The sequence below is a fragment of the Alosa sapidissima genome, chromosome 4, assembly GCF_018492685.1.
Source record: "Alosa sapidissima isolate fAloSap1 chromosome 4, fAloSap1.pri, whole genome shotgun sequence".
NCBI lineage: Eukaryota > Metazoa > Chordata > Actinopteri > Clupeiformes > Clupeidae > Alosa > Alosa sapidissima.
Window position 1 is genome coordinate 13,261,907 of NC_055960.1, and position 15,953 is coordinate 13,277,859.

Consider the following 15,953-nt stretch of genomic DNA (forward strand, 5'->3'; position numbering starts at 1 on the left):
ATGCTCCATTTGACAGATAAATAAATTGAATCAAATAAAACACATTCACTCAGTCTACAAAAATCTGCTGTGCTTTAATCCTCTGACATGAGGCTTGACACAAACTTATTATGAATACCAGTCTATATCATAAAATAGTGAATTAGTTGTAATTTTGTCTCAGTTTGACATGTAACTTCTCATCCATAAGACCTTTGCCATGTCAGTTGCTTTAATGAGTTGGAAGGTATTCATTGGCTGACACCTATTGAAAATTCCTCACTGTAACATGATGAGCTTAGGGGAAGAAGAGGGGTAAACCATTTGCATGGTCAGTGAAAGTTGAAAGTAGCTGCTGAAGTTTGAGCACATAGTTTTTCAAATGTTCTTCAAATGTTCGGCGAGACTGAACTAAATGGGCAGCCACTCTTCTTTCGGGATGTTCAAAACAACGTCCATATCTGGAGTACACCTGAGGGGAGAAGAGAGCAGTCACTGAAAAAAACATACATCATGTTTTTGGGAATTAGTAAAAAATACTGGTTGGTTAGATTTACACTTTGTTGCTAAGTGCTTAATCATTCTCTTTGAAGCTGTTTATAGGACAGGAAAAGGGAAATGCTATCAGTAAGTAACTGTGCTCCCAACAAATTGAAACCATGACCTTGGTGTTGCTTGTTTGTTGCTTGGTGCTAGCAACACGCTCTGCGAGCTGAACTACAGAACAGGGGTTCCGAGTGACACAAGTTTGATATAACCTAATCATTTTCCCAAGTGACATATTGCTTTAGTAATGTGATATTGCAACATTTTGCAGGATTGAATAGTTGTTTGAGAACAGTGTCAGAGGTCAGGGGAATGTTAGTTTGACAAAGTGAATTACAAACAGCACAAAACAGCATATGGTCTGTGTGACACCTCACCACAAATTCCCAGCTCGGTTCTCACAAAAGCGCACGCATATACACACACACACAAACACACAGAGGCACACTCACTCTCTCACACACACATACACACAGGCCCAATGATCTAATCCCATGCTGGCTGGAAACTGAACAGAACACAAGAACAAAACTGCGACCTCTTCAGCTTCAGCCCTCAGCCATAAAGACCATCATAAAGCGCTTGCATCCCCAAACAAGACCCATCGTGATTAGTAAATCACTGGAGAGCCCGAGCCCTGGTGACAGCTTAAACACTTCCCGACGGTCGTTTCCACGAGAACGACTGCCTTGCATCAAGGAAAAAAGGAACAAACTTGCCAGTTCTGAATAAGCAAACCACTCTCCCAGCAGGGATGACCCCCCCCTGACCGTGACAGAGTGAGGGGGAAGGCAGGAAGTACGGCCGCAGCCGAGGAGCCTCGTCCCTTTCCATCCCATCCATCCTGTCCCATCCCAGCTGTGTCCCGACAGACTGCAGATCAGCCAGAGGGCAGTAATCTTCAGGGTAGGGTGGAGGTTTGGGAGAGGAGGTGTGGGGGGGGGGTGGGGGGGGATTCAACTTTTCAGTGGCGTCACCAAACACCCCCTCATTCAACTCCGAGGGGCCGGATGGGCCTCGTAGGACGTGCCACATCTGCCTGTGTTAGATGCCGGGGCCTGTGCAAAAGTGCAGCGCCCCTCCCGCCTGCATGCTGTTAACAGTCATGTATCATAAAATCCGTCTGGCAGTCGTGGTGTAAATTGTGAGAATGTCACACGTCTGTCGTTTTCCTTTTTTCCATCTTTCAGGGGAGACATGTTGTTGATTTACTGGACAATGGTCGGGGAGCGTGATTGTTGCGGTCAGGAAAATGTCACATTGTTTTGGAGCGGGCGATGGAGAAATGTGAAACCCTGGTTAACCTTTAATGGCTGACTGGGATTCCGTGAATGCAACACATAGAGCCTGTCTTCATTTATCTTTAAGATGGCCGGATGGCCCTTCTCCAGAGCTGGACTGGATAGTGTTACACATCCATAACTCATTGCTTTTTCCTATCCATGTCTTTGTCTCTCAAGAGGTGAGAGAGAGAACCGTAGCCAGGTATCACTCTGTAGTCTGATTTGCTTGTTGTCTGAAATGCAACACTCTGCTCTGTCTGAGAGAGTTGTTCATTGTGGTAAGAAACAGCTCAATGTGGCTGAATTCAGAAACACAAATATCGCTCTATGTAGACTGTGTTTCAGAGAAGCCTTATTTGCTTTGGTGACAGATCAAATCTGGGAATGTTTGGCATCGAATGGAACAATGCAAAATTCTATCAAATGCTTCTAATGATCCCATTGCTTCTGGTGATCCCTCATTGGAGTCCATTTATTTTTCTGAAATGGGATGTTATGTTTACTTAGATTTATCCACATAAATAACTGAAAAACGATGGAAAGGGCTCATGAAGCTTTTATGCACAAATTATTTTCTTTGCAGGAAAAAGTAATTCATATTATTTATAAAAAATATCAGCAAGGATTTCATGAGCGAAGAGCTTTTTAGAGTGTTTGTAAACAATTCTGAGAAAGGCCCTTTACTGAGTCTTGGGCTGAGTGTTGCAAATGTGCCTTGTCATTTCACTGGACAGCTTATTGAAGAGAAGTCAAGAAGTCATTCTCACAGTAACAAACAGTCCAACAGCGTTCTGCATCTGCCTGGCTGCCAGCTGGTTTTATGAGAAATTGCTAAACTAGCCCAACTTTGATCTCATGGGTATGTCAACAACAACAATAAAAAAGAAGGAAAAAATGTTGCTGTATGAGAAAATGTCATGTCAGAAGCGCCATTTTCTCTCTGATAAATTTATGCTGACATATTTACGGAATGCATATGTAATTGACTGTCAAACACCATACTTGTCAAGCTTTGTGAACACATCTTCAAAGATCTCTTCTCTCACACTCTTCCTGGACAGCTGCAGTTCTTGGACACTGCGAATAAGTTCCTCATTGCTCTTCTCCAGTTTCTCGATTTCCTTTCAAAACAAGCAGGGTAAATGTGAGTCAGGTGCTGATGCTGAGAGCTACGGCACAGTGACCTCTCTACATTAAAGGAAGAGCCCGCAATTTTAATCTGATGCACTATTCATCAAATTCATCTCATTTCTTTTCACTGTACTCTAGCTGTCCATTCTGTGAGTGTGCCCATAAATAAACAAATAATAAATAATAAATAAATAACAAAGAACAAACAAACATGGTACAGTAAATGGAAAACAAACAACATGTGTCTCAGACTGAGCCACACACCATGCTGCTTCAGGTTCAGGAGGGAAGGTGTAATTTGATTGTAATGTTGAGTTCAAATATCATTAAAGGGAAACTTGGCAACTATTTCAACGTAATAAACCCGTTAAAAATCATTTGGATGGTTAAATGACTTGTTCCGGTGAAAATGGTGACTTGTTGCTGGTTGGTTGCTGTCCCTAGCGTCCCCAGGCGGAGAACCAACCTTGCAACATTGAGACTACCGTCCCGGAAAGAGAAGTGAGAAACAAGTGAGAACAAGAAACTCATTTTAAATTGTGTTTCTTACCTTGTAACATCCACATTGTTCTGCCGAACTTATGCTAACCATTTCATTAGCTTGTAAACAAATCCATGTGCTTTATACACAGTTTGAAATAGCATAATGCACAATTTCTCCAGCAGAGGGGGAAATATAGCTAATCCTGCCAAGTTTCCCTTTAACGCTACTTTTAATGCTGTAGGGTTAAAACAAACCTTTCTGTAGATCTCAATCTCTTCCTTCATGGTGCCATTGTTTGAGGCCATCCTTCTGATCGCAAGTGGAACACGGGAGACATTTTCCTGTAAAAGAGCCCAGGAAGAAGTTCATCAACTAGAAGCAGTTATCCTTTCCGAAATCTTGTTATAGTTATTGTTAGAAGTACAGGAAATAATATGTCAATCTGTATGTCGTGATTTTTTTTTTATAGCAGTGGTGCTATGTAAGTGGGTGAGATGCGGGTTGTTATCTGTCTGTTGTTTGTTCCATGTGAAAATATAATGAAAAGACTTTCATTAAAGAAGTACAGGAAATAAATAATGTATGTCATAAGCAAAAAAAGAAAGATGCACTTGATTGCACTTAATCACAAAAAGATGCCAGTTATCATCCCATAAAGCTTTTATCAGTGGCAACTAGGCTGTCATTGGTCTTTTTTTGGGGTCAGCTAGGGTGTTAAGCGATATGGACAGAGGGGTGATTATGGTACCTTGACAGTGGCAACCAGAACCTTCCGTCGTCTCTGATGGTTTCGCTCTTCCTGTTTCACCAGCTCATCCTGGCACAACTGTTTCAAGTCCTCATATTCATCCTGGGAAAGTAATCAACAGTGTGTGTGAACACTCCTTGAACATATTTGTGAAGTTGGGGCAGCTACCAATAGCCTCAGCCTCTAGAACAGCTAATTTAAATAACTGCTTGGCCTTTTTCTTTGTCTCAAAATAGGTAACAAAATAGGTAAACAAACACACACATCTTTACTTGTCTTTGTCTGCAGTAATAAAGGAATTGAAAGACAATAAAAACAAATGATTATGGGTCTGCTTATAGATTCCAGTTCCGGTTCTTTCTTTTTCGCTTCCCTACCCTAATATCAAGGTCTTCACCACTGTTGGAAGGAGATCTCAACATTAATGACTTACCATTTCAAATAGTCTGAAACTATCCACAACTTTAACCCACAACTGAAGTCCCTTCAGACCCGTGTGGTCCTGCCCTATAACCAGATGCACTAACCTGCTGGGTCTCTTCCAGTTTCTCAATCTCTCTCTTTAAGTTGGTGATCATGAGGACCTTTACATGATATTCCTTGTCCTTGTAAGTCTTCAGGACATGGAGCTCTGCCTGGGCACGCGCCAGTTTGGCATGTATCACTGACAGGTCCTCCTGAAGAGCTGAATATACACAGACATAAGGCAGCACACAGACATACACACACACACACACACACACACACACACACACACACACTCGATCTACAGTAGTGTATACTGTTACTACTAACCATAAAGGCTTTTCTTTAACTCTTCCTCTATTGCGTTCAATTCATTTTTGGCCTCTGCATTTTGGCTTTGACTCCATTCCTTGAAAGCAGAGATAGATGTCTAGCAAAATAAAAGGAATCAAAAAACAAATGGACAAAAGAATCACCATATTGTATACAAACATGAATCTCAAACGAGACATTTAATGACTACAAACACTGTAATTTTTGCAATTACTCCTCTGTTGACATGATCTTATATGAAAAATAAAAACACTGTGCCAAGCACAGGTACAGTAATGGACATGTCGTTTCAATTATATGTACTAGGGAATGTACCATGTGCATTACCTCTGAAACAGAACAGTGTCATTATGCACATGCAGACAACATTCTTTTTTCTTTTACACACACATACTCTCTCTCTCTCTCGCTCTCTCTCTCTCTCTCACACACACACACACACACACACATACCCCTAGTTTCTCATGTTGATCAAGTAACTCCTCTGCACCCTGTATGGAGCCCTTATCTGTGGCTCTGATCTGCTGAGCAATGAGCTGGTTCCTCTCCTCAATAAGAGCACAGAGTGGCCCGAGTTCCTCCACTGCTCTCCTCTTTGATTTCAGTAACAGCTGAGAAGCAGGAAACATCATCTTCACTCCAGTCATCACACTTTTGCAAGAACAGACATTTATGGCTATTGGCTACACATATGGCACAAACCTCAATAACTTAATGTAACGTTAATTCATAAACTCAAGAGAAGGAATTTCCGCTCTCAAGTTATTTAGTCCAAGGCTGCCTCATGTAATAGTTTCTCACATAATTTATCTTCCCCTCCCCTCTCATGAACCTCTGACAGAAGGAATCTTAGCACCTAACACTGACGGGGCAAATTCTGAAAGAAATGTGTTCTGCTACCATTCATGACTGGCAAAGTAAGTAAGTAAATAGGTAAAGTTTATTTTTAGAGCACATTTAACCACAGCTCGCACTGACCAATGTGCTGTACATAGTGCATTAGCAAAGATAACTTGACTGTCACTATTTGTTCCAGAGGTGATGGAAGTTTATGTTCAAAGGTGAGTAAGAAACACGGGATGCACTTAAGACCTAACTTAAATAATACCAATTAATATGGTAGCAGAAAATCATTAACAGTGTTTTTCATTGTACCATCAATGTTTTGGTATTGTCCTCCTTCTTCTTTATGAGAGCAGGGTCTGTCTTCAGTTCAGCATTAGTTTTCCTTGGGAATCCATTAGGCGTAGATGACAAAGCACCCCCATCAGTGTTTGGCTGAGACTTTCCAGCTAAGCATAACAGTCAGATCTAATCAGAACTCATTTAATGCTCTAATTGGCTTATTTGAAGCCTACAATATTTGTTGATCAAACTCTAAAACAATACAAAAATATATGTTTTCAGTAGGCTAGTTCACAGAAGGCTTATGAGGCCTACACGTCATGATATCTATCTACTAGTAGATTCATGAGATTGTAGGATCACCAAGACATTCAAATGTGAGCACAAATGTAGGCTACTCGTCTAACCTGAGCTGTCATTTTGAGGCCTTCTACCAGTTGCGAATGTTGAGTGGAGGCATTGGTCTAGCCCAGTATTTTGGTGGTCCTCCTTACTTGCTGCATTTAGATCTGCCACAGTCCAAAGAACAGTTTCTATGCTCTTTTGTTTCTTAAATTCATTCCTATCGCGCCGCTCCCACTTGCTATAATCCTGTGGACACAACAGTATTTCTGTGCAATAATGTTTCTTTGTCCAGGTTAATTAAAGTAAGATTATGGGTTACTGTCAAAGGCTAGCTGGATTGTAAACCTAATGTTCTTTTTGCGGTAATGTCTGCAATTGTTGCTAGATTGAATTTTTGCTTCAATCTAGCAGTTGAACTACAGCAAAGCTACCCTAGCGATAAACCAATTGGTTAACTAGTTACTGATAAAATAAAGGCCTAGCTTAAACTACTTTGAAAAAAAAATCAGATGTGCAACTGATACAAAAGTTTAAGAAAATATAGACCTAATAGAAAGAGTCACATGCCAGCAAAATTGCAAAAACTGTCTACAGTACTTGATCAGAGGCCAAGGTGCAAGGTCTTGTAGTTCAGTCAGACATTATTTTACTAACGTTGTTTGTTGTTCAGTATTTAAGTAGCCTACACAAAAATGGCATAAAACTATATTAAACTACTTGAGTCACTATGTAAATTTTGTTGAACCACCAACAAGCTATTGAACTAGATGTACCGCAGAGCGGTACAAAATATGACCGCCGCCCAGTCCAGCACATGTTTTCCACAAAAATAAGTCACACTGAAAGGCATATATGATTCTAACGGTCCCACTGAATTGCATTATGCACACTCAATTCTCACTGGTATCTGCTAGACAACAAGTACCAAAACATGATTAGTTCATAGATTTCACATGTAATATACATTTTATACAACCCCACCCCCATCTTGCTTGTTCATAATTCTGAGAAATTCTTGAATTGTGTGAATGTGTGCGTGTACATGTTTATGTTTATGTGTGTGTGGGTGTGTGTGCGTGCATGTGCATGTGCTTGTGTGTTTGCCTGTTTATGTGCCTGTGTGGGTGCATGTGCATGCATGCATATATATGTCTACTGTGTGAGTATGTGTCATACGTAGGATTACTGTGAATGTATGTGTGTGCGTGTGTATCTGTTCATGCACATGTGTGCATATGGAATGGGTTTACATGACCCCTGGAGGCAAAGATCTGAAAAAAATTGGTCATCCTAGGCCCTACGGTTCTCAAGATATTCACAGAAAACTGTGTCTGCCCTACCCTCCTTTCGGGGGTCCAGTCCAGCGGGGGGGGCTACAGATCAAAACTAAAAAAAGAGGTTCCATGCTATCCATGTGGGGTTACATGCCCACCAAGTTTCGTGTGCCCCGGTCTTACAGTGTCCCGGGAATCCTTGGCGGAAATTTGGACAAGCTTCGCTGCGCGGCGGTCATAATAATAGTCCCCAACACTGCATCTAACATTGACACTTGCTGTTCATGCTCAGCTTCAACTAGGCCTACGTCATACAATCATACATTTGTTAACGGCAAGTTACGTCAACTTTGCATGTAGGATAATTTGGTAGACATATATAACACATACCACTTTTCTGTTAACTTTTTTTGAGTCCACGTAAAGATGTGGCGAGGAATTTGCTGTTGCCATCTCTTCCTTGAATTTCGCAAAAAGTTCAAGGGAATCAACCAGATTCTACATAGTAGCCTATTTGGCACAAGAATCAAAGGAATAATTTACTGCAGCACGATTTTAAATGACACAAACTCTAAACAAATAGTTCTATATCTCTCAACTGAAACCCTCCACTTTGGCTAGAGTTACTCAGCGTGCAAGAACGGGTTGTGTCTCGGTCTTATCACTATAGTAACCAGACGCGTTTCCTCAAAGGTGGGGATCTATCGCCTCCCCGTGGCAACTGTTTTACAGGTCATACTTGAGTGTTTCACAGGCCTGTAGAGCCTGCTTTGTTCAGCGAAAAAAAAAAAAAACCGGGCCACTAGTCATTGGTTTACGTATGTTTATTAAAGATTTTCTGTTGTGGTTAAAGAATCATTATTTCATACAAAATAAGCTCTGAGAATAATTGCATGAATAATAATGTACATTTACTTACAGGTAAAAATCAGATTGCACCAAAAATGTTGCATAAAGCACCATTAAATCCAATCTTATATACAAGCACAGACCATACAGTTTATATTAATCTTCAGATTTAAGTGCCATGAATGTATTAACAAATACAGGATAATCTGAAACTGTTATAAGTTATATAGGCTAGTATAATTTTCTGTTGTAAACTTGAGTAGGCCTACATATTATATAAACAAGATTTTTCTTTAAAAAAATGTGCACCTTATTATTTTCCACTGTTGCTTACTTTCACATTTTCTGAGGAGGACCATGTACCATGTAAAAAGGATTTGTAATTATTTCAATCACTAGAAAACCTTACCATTCAATCTTATGACAGCACAATAATACAAGACACAGGTTGTGTTATTGAAATTGACTTCTACAATTACATTTATACAGTCAACAATGCACTTGTTGTTTGCACCACATAACAATCTGTGACAATATTGAATAGCTGCAAATATTGTGGCATGAACTGTTAACAGGCCAGGCAGTGTTCTGTCACCTTTGTCTGTTTTCTTGTTGATGTTGTTGTTGTTGTTGATGTTGATGATGATGATGCTGGCATCATGCAGTATTGTTGTTGTTGATGGTGATGATGATGATAATGATGATGATGAGGATGCTGGCATTACGCAGTGTTGTTGTTGATGTCCATGCGACCCACCAACTCTGTGACCAGAGTCTGTAGGGTCTCTGAGCGCATCTTACCGACCTCCAGGACACTCTCGTGGTTGACGGCCTCCGTATCGTCATAGCACTTCACCACCTTGTTGGTGATGAGGGACAGTCCAAAAACCCTCATGCCGCAGTGTCCAGCCACCAGAACCTCCGGGGCTGTGCTCATGCCTGTGGGACAGGTGACAAAAACAGAGTTCACTCATGGCCGCCGCTACCAGTATTGCCAGTATTGCCACGGCCAGCAGTCATAGTTAATATTTGTTAATATAGTTAATATTTATCACATGTAATTAGTGTCACATTCTCACAAAAAACAGGGGTTGGCAGTTTATGAGATAGATAGATAGATAGATACTTTATTGATCCCCAGGGGAAATTCAAGAAAGCACTTGTATAAGATGCTTTTGGGATTATTATGAACATTGTGGAATCTCAGAGCTATTTGACAATTAGCCTACTTAAGGCATTTTGTAAGATCGCAAGATCTTTTTTTTTAAGGTTGTTTGTAACTAGTCTGAACTTAACTAACTGCTATTCTTCAATTCAAGGGTGGCATGAGGCAAAACATCCAGATAAACAGAAACAGGCTCAAGATGTGAAATTAGCACAAATACATTAGGGAAACCAGACGCAAACACCATACTCATAAATTGAAGGACAAAAAAAACACAAATACCTTACTATCACATAAAATTTCTTTGTATTTGAATGAAATGTAATACAAACATATTAAAGTTAATTATCTAAGTTGTCTGTCACTGGGCTATGCTGTTCTAAAACAAATTTCATCATGGGATATTATCATAAAATATAATCAATTTTATTATATTCTATTACTGTAAATGAAGATATACAAATATACTCATCCAAGACATTTCCTCACAATAACTTACATCTATGGCTATCTATTTTTGTAGCTGTTAAAATAATTTGACCTGCTTTTTTGTCTATTTGTTTATTTTCTCAAGAAACTTGAGTTTGGTATGAAGGAGTGTATTGTGTACATGTATGTGAGCAATTTCATCTGCCTGAATCTGAATATTATGATCACAACAAATCTGGGCAAATTATTAATTACATTTTCACGTGGGGTAACTTGTTGCAGGGCAACCATAACCGGTTCCATCTCTTTCGATTGGATGATTAATGATCAGTTTCTTGAGAAACTTGAGATTGGTATGAAGGAGTGTATTGTGGATGTGAGCAAACATTGTTCACGTTGCACATGGTGCAACTTCTTGCAGGGCAACCACATAACCGATTCCATGTGTTGGAATTGACTAAAGTCTAAAGATGACTAAAGTTCTCAAGAAACTTGAGGTTAGTATGAGGGAGTGTGTTGTGTGTGTGTGAGCAACCTACATGTCTTATCTGCCTGAATCTCAATATTCTGATCACAACAACTCTGGGCAAATTACAAGTCAGCACCAGTGCTACATTCATTATTTTGCACTTTTATAATCACACCACCAAAAGTAAGTTATTGTTTTTTTATTTGGCAGTATTTTTAAACTACAAACCTATAAAGTATTTTGATACAAAACATGATGGCATTTTTTTCCACCTAAATAAAATAAAAATAACAACATACTATTTTGTATTTTAAATACATGTATCAGACATATACTGCCTATCCCTGGCTGTTGGCTGCAGCAACTCAAGCTAGGTAGTACTGATTGTTTTGTGTTTGTTTTGTGTTATGTTAGTTTTGATCCAATTTGACAGCTTTGCTATGTTGCCCACCCAAAATTTCTACCAGCCCACCCAAATATAGTAGCCTAGCCTAGGTTAGAACCAGCCCTGCCCTGCATGGAGACATATTTTACGGATTTTATGGAGAAAATGTTAGCAAAACTTTAGGTTTTTGTTAACTGAATCTCCCGACCCTCATTTATCTATTTGCGCAACAGCCCACATTCTGCCTTCAGTCCAGTGAGACAAGTCAGATAAATGTTTTTTTTTTTAAGCTGTCATCGCCATAGGCACGATATTTAGGCTACCTCTGTTAAGCCTACACAAAGTTGCGAATTAAGGAGTATTTCCTGATCGGGGAAACCTTTCGGTCTGCAGTTCAATTGTGCCGCAGGCCAATAAAGGCAAGCGTGTTTGCCACTTACATTTCAGATGTCTGACACTTCAAATTGCTGCAAGTGCATCAAGAAAGGTCCCGCCTTAGACCATGTTAATGGCCAATCGTAGACTAGGATTTGGTGACACCTGGGGTGGCCAATCGAATCTCAAGGGTGGCCTATGCCAAACGGAGCCACCCCTCTGGCTCCGCCCCTGATCATGTGGAAAACAGCAGGTGAGGAAGGGATAAAAAACAACTAGTTCTCACTGTAACGGAACCGACCCAATCTGTTAATCTGTTGTGAATAGGATCATTTAATCATACTCGATAAACTAATCTGGATTGGATTTGCGAGAGCTGCACACTAAGGGGTACGTACCAACAGCATCCACGCCAAGCTTGTGCAAAAGGCGAGCCTCTGCGATGCTCTCGAAGTTTGGCCCTCCCACCATGCAATAGACGCCCTCCTGCACAAACTGCGCGTAGCCCATGCTCTTGCAGATGTCGAAGGCCAGGCGCCGCAGGTGCTTGTCATAAATCCCTGACATGGCAGGGAACCGAGGGCCGAATCTGAGGGTAAAAAGAGACAGTTATGGTTGCTGATGAAATCAACTATTTTTCTTATAGTGCAGCTTACAACATTAAATTCATAGCTATTCATGGCTTGATTGATGAACAGATATTCTGCTGAATGGGGCATCACTTTGGGAGAAAGTGGAATAGAGCATTATGTCCAATATTCCAATATGTGGTTTAATGTTCTGCATTTCTCATTAGTGGGTCACTTTGACACTGAAAGTATGATTCTATGTAATGACTCTGTACTGTCCCTGTGTATATCTGTGTGTGACTATGTATTTAGAGATAAGCAGGAATATTATTATGTGCAGATTTTTACTGCATGGTTGTGTCAGTAGCTATCTGCTCCGAATTGCCAGGTTGCCACTAATAAGAGTCTGATTCAGTGTAGTTCATGTGAAATGGGATGACCAACGCCATCTCCCGTCAGCCTGGAAGGATACTTAAACCCTAACTATTTCCTTGTCTAGTTAGAGCAGCTGATGTATCTTTAAGTGAAGTCATGCTGTCTCTCCCTTGATGCGCATCATTATAAATAAAACTCTGTTCCTGATTTTTCATACTATTGGTCTGACTGGGTCTCTACTGTATTCATCTGTGGTATCAAAATTACCATCAACTTTAAAGAGTCCATCCTTAAGTGATACCACAATCACAAAGTTCCACCCACAAACATGAGGGCAATGTGGAGGGAGGATACTGCTATACTGCTGGCCCAAATTCAGTGCAAATGAATGACAGGTGCTAACAGCATTGCTCTGTCAATGTCAGGTGCTCTGAGAATTTGTAGGCTACGTTATGACCTGTGCAATCACATGATTTCTCTTGCTTTGGTATCTCTGATGTATTGCCTGGTGGCCTCCTCAGGACGCCACATGAAAGCAATAGTTTACAGTCAGCCGTTTCATAGTGTCGGCCATGACTGACCTCGCCAATAGCCAGTGGGAGTAGAAGAGATGCATTTAGTCAGCTCAGTGAGCAATGCCCATCAAATGGCTCAAGTCACCGTGGAGTCTGCAGGCACTTAGACATGTTTGTCCCACTCATTTCCCACAGTGGAACATGGAAACTCACTTCTCCTCGTTGGGTCCATTTAGAGGGTTCAGCCCAGCCAAACCCGGGAAATTGATGTGGTCCTTGATGACCATGATGTCGCCACAGTGGTAGGTGTCATTCAGCGAGCCAGCCGCATTCGTGACAATCACAGTCTCCACGCCCAGGAGCTTGAACACCCTGATAGGAAAGGTCACCTGCAAGAGAGAAAGATAGACACAACGGAAAAAAAACGTGTTCAGTTAAGTGCTTGTGTAATGGTTTCATTAGTAAGTGGAAGTGGTCCTGGTGCATCCGGCCTCACTAAGCTCACTACTGTATGTACGAGGGGACGCCTTAATGTCAACCTGGCTTACGTAACATAATTCTCACAGACACAATGGCAGCATTGAAGAGAGAGGCACTGCTGCGCAGCATGTGACGGTAGGCAGCAGCAGCAGCACAGAGGCATGTGATCTAGCATCACTGAGGACCCAGGAGCCTGGGCATTGCCTTGCACGCACATGCTTACCCACTTACCTTCTCACATTCCTCACCAATGTGGGCAAATCTCCATCAGCCTCGTCAGCGGTTACACTGAACAGGCACGCCATACTCAGCATCATCACAACTATTCAATTAAAACAATCTTACACAAATGCATGAGATGCTGAACCACTGCTTTGAAGGTAGCATTGGGTATGTGTATGGCTACATTGGAAAGATGATCATTGATAGGAATCGAAAAGTGATTAATCGTGAATAGTTTGAGATGCGCGTCTTTGCACCACATAATGTGGTGATTTCCTTATCAACTTATTGAAACATGGAAATGTGATTTAGGCAAATGATAGCAACACAGACTTTAATAGGATTATTCATTTGTGGCTAAAGAAGTTAAAGTGCAGTGTGAAGGAAAAGAGGAATTTTAGAATCTCTCTACTCACCTTGCACAGCGAGTGTCCTTCATACATGTGGAATCGGCCCTGCATACACACACACGTCTTCCCTTTGAGCTCCCCAAACACCAGTCTGCCAGCATGTCCCTGCACTGAGGAGGTGATGACACACATGTCACTGGGATAGTCATGCATAAACACATAAAGACACACACACACACACACACACACACACACACACACACACACACACACCTTTTACTCAATCACAGTGCAGTGCCTTTGAAGACTTGATAAAATTTGCGGTCAGCTTTTTTTGAGCGCGAGATTTTACTTTATATTTCCACATAGCTTGATTGTGATGTACAGCATGCCAGCCAGTCCCCTCTCCTGCTCTCCCCATCCCTAAACCATGTGAACATGAACTCCACTTTCTATGTTATAAAGTGAGTCTATATCTGCTCAGACTCCAGCATCTGTCTGTCTGTCTGTCTGTCTGTTTGGACATACCCCAGTCTCACCTGTACTCTGTGGAAAACCTGGGATGTCTGCATACTTGAAAGAGTCCTGGCACTTGAGGGCGTCTGCCAGCAAGCCCAGCCCTGAGCCGCAGATGATGGCCACTTTAGGCCGGTGCTGCGTCTGGGAGAGCAGCCAGTCGGCTGTCTGCTGGTAGTCTTCATAACTGAGGTGAGCGGAAGGAGGAAAGGATGGAGAGAAAGACAGAGAGAGAGAGAGAAAGAGAAAGAGGATGTTTAAAACAGAGAGTGAGAGAGTAAAAAATTAGGAGAAGCCAGTGCCCCCATGAGGTAGAGATAATAGAGGTGCCGGTAGAAAGGTAGAAACCAAAGATTCTAGAGCGGAGCTCTATTCTAGAATCTTCGGCAGAAACAGTGAAAAACAAGATGGAGAAACAATGTGCCTGATCGCAAGAGACCCAGTGGGTCTGACAGTCAGATTTAGTCTCAGTGATGGCAATAAAAACAAACAGTGTCTGGCACAGAAAATCAGTAATTCAAGCAGGAGACTTTCTCCAAGGCAGTGAATACCAGCATTTACAGAGCAGGCATTCCTCTGGAGATTGTGGTATGCCTGAAGGGGGCAAAAGGCTCTGTGTGTTAAATAATGCTCTACAGTGGTCAATTTGGGTCACTACGTCAGAGATTGTTTGAAAGCATCCGCGTAAAGTCAGGGAGCTGCATTGTTTGACTCACTTGCGTGAGTGCCATGCACAGACACATGAGATCTCGCAGGATGCAATGAATGTGGAAAGGAATGAATCTACTCTCATGAATGATCATGCTGCATTATAGTAAATATGTAAATAGGTCATAAGGAGGATTTAAAACCATTGCACATTTTTGTCCATTGTAAGATTCCAAGTTAAAGTCCGCTGCAAGTACATAATTGTTTCAGTTCTTTGTAAGCACACAAAGTTAAAGACTTTCGATGACAGATTTACTTGGCAACTCTTAAAAACCCTCTTGTTAAGATTACAGATTACAATGTTCTCTTTGCCTAATACATTATTACATGCAACCACTTGTACTCAACACAGAATCCTTCATCAGTGAACATCTTCAACATGCTATATTTTCCTGAACTGTCATTGTAAAACAGGAAGACTGCATGTATATATTGCTTGTCCCACTATAACAGAAGCGAGTAAAACTTACCAAATCTGATCTTTACTATGCATGTTTCACTTCTGAGGGTTCTTTGATCCTGACCAAAAGTTGTTTAGCCAAAAGTTGTGGATGCTGAGGGATCCAAACAGCTGGATGGATGGGGAAAAATCACTTGACGGAGTAGTGAATGAGCACTTACTCTCCAGTTTAGATATATACCCAGTGGGCTGGACCAAAAGCGCCAAACAAGGCGGCTGAGTGGCTACTACTGTGTGTTATTACTGGCCACAACCAATGGCATCCCTTTATGACCAAAGGTGTGTCAAAAGTATAAGTAGCTGATTGGATTTGAGGTTCAATTTGGTACATAGTGAGTGATAGTGAGACATTTCTGGAAATATGCAACATGTC

At 41.2% G+C, this 15,953-nt stretch overlaps 2 protein-coding genes across 2 annotated transcripts; both read right to left on the reverse strand.

The window, feature by feature from the left end:
- Positions 1-113: 113 nt before the first annotated feature.
- Positions 114-8,363, reverse strand: c4h20orf96 (chromosome 4 C20orf96 homolog). The gene is made up of 10 exons (XM_042090083.1): positions 8,104-8,363; positions 6,502-6,685; positions 6,125-6,261; positions 5,422-5,580; positions 4,967-5,066; positions 4,699-4,856; positions 4,172-4,273; positions 3,678-3,764; positions 2,811-2,929; positions 114-451 (listed from the first exon to the last, which is right to left on the reverse strand). The coding sequence occupies exons 1-10, from the start codon at positions 8,164-8,166 to the stop codon at positions 391-393; spliced, it is 1,170 nt and encodes a 389-aa protein (XP_041946017.1). The 5' UTR covers positions 8,167-8,363; the 3' UTR covers positions 114-390.
- A 208-nt stretch (positions 8,364-8,571) lies between these two features.
- On the reverse strand, positions 8,572-15,708 carry pnp4a (purine nucleoside phosphorylase 4a). Its single transcript, XM_042090088.1, has 6 exons — positions 15,591-15,708; positions 14,436-14,599; positions 13,963-14,066; positions 13,058-13,233; positions 11,784-11,974; positions 8,572-9,501 (listed from the first exon to the last, which is right to left on the reverse strand). The coding sequence occupies exons 1-6, from the start codon at positions 15,611-15,613 to the stop codon at positions 9,284-9,286; spliced, it is 876 nt and encodes a 291-aa protein (XP_041946022.1). The 5' UTR covers positions 15,614-15,708; the 3' UTR covers positions 8,572-9,283.
- Positions 15,709-15,953: the final 245 nt, after the last annotated feature.

What these genes read in the sequence shown, in the direction of transcription:
- c4h20orf96 (XM_042090083.1), bottom strand. Translation starts at nt 8,166, where the DNA reads ATGGCAACAGCAAATTCCTCGCCACATCTTTACGTGGACTCAAAAAAA. An exon ending in ACAATACCAAAACATTGATG is followed by an intron (nt 5,581 to 6,124) that starts GTACAATGAAAA and finishes CCTGCTTCTCAG; the next exon opens with CTGTTACTGAAATCAAAGAG. An exon ending in TTCTGGTTGCCACTGTCAAG is followed by an intron (nt 3,765 to 4,171) that starts GTACCATAATCA and finishes GCTCTTTTACAG; the next exon opens with GAAAATGTCTCCCGTGTTCC.
- pnp4a (XM_042090088.1), bottom strand. Translation starts at nt 15,613, where the DNA reads ATGCATAGTAAAGATCAGATTTG. An exon ending in AAGGACACTCGCTGTGCAAG is followed by an intron (nt 13,234 to 13,962) that starts GTGAGTAGAGAG and finishes TCTCTCTTGCAG; the next exon opens with GTGACCTTTCCTATCAGGGT. An exon ending in AATGGACCCAACGAGGAGAA is followed by an intron (nt 11,975 to 13,057) that starts GTGAGTTTCCAT and finishes TTTTACCCTCAG; the next exon opens with ATTCGGCCCTCGGTTCCCTG.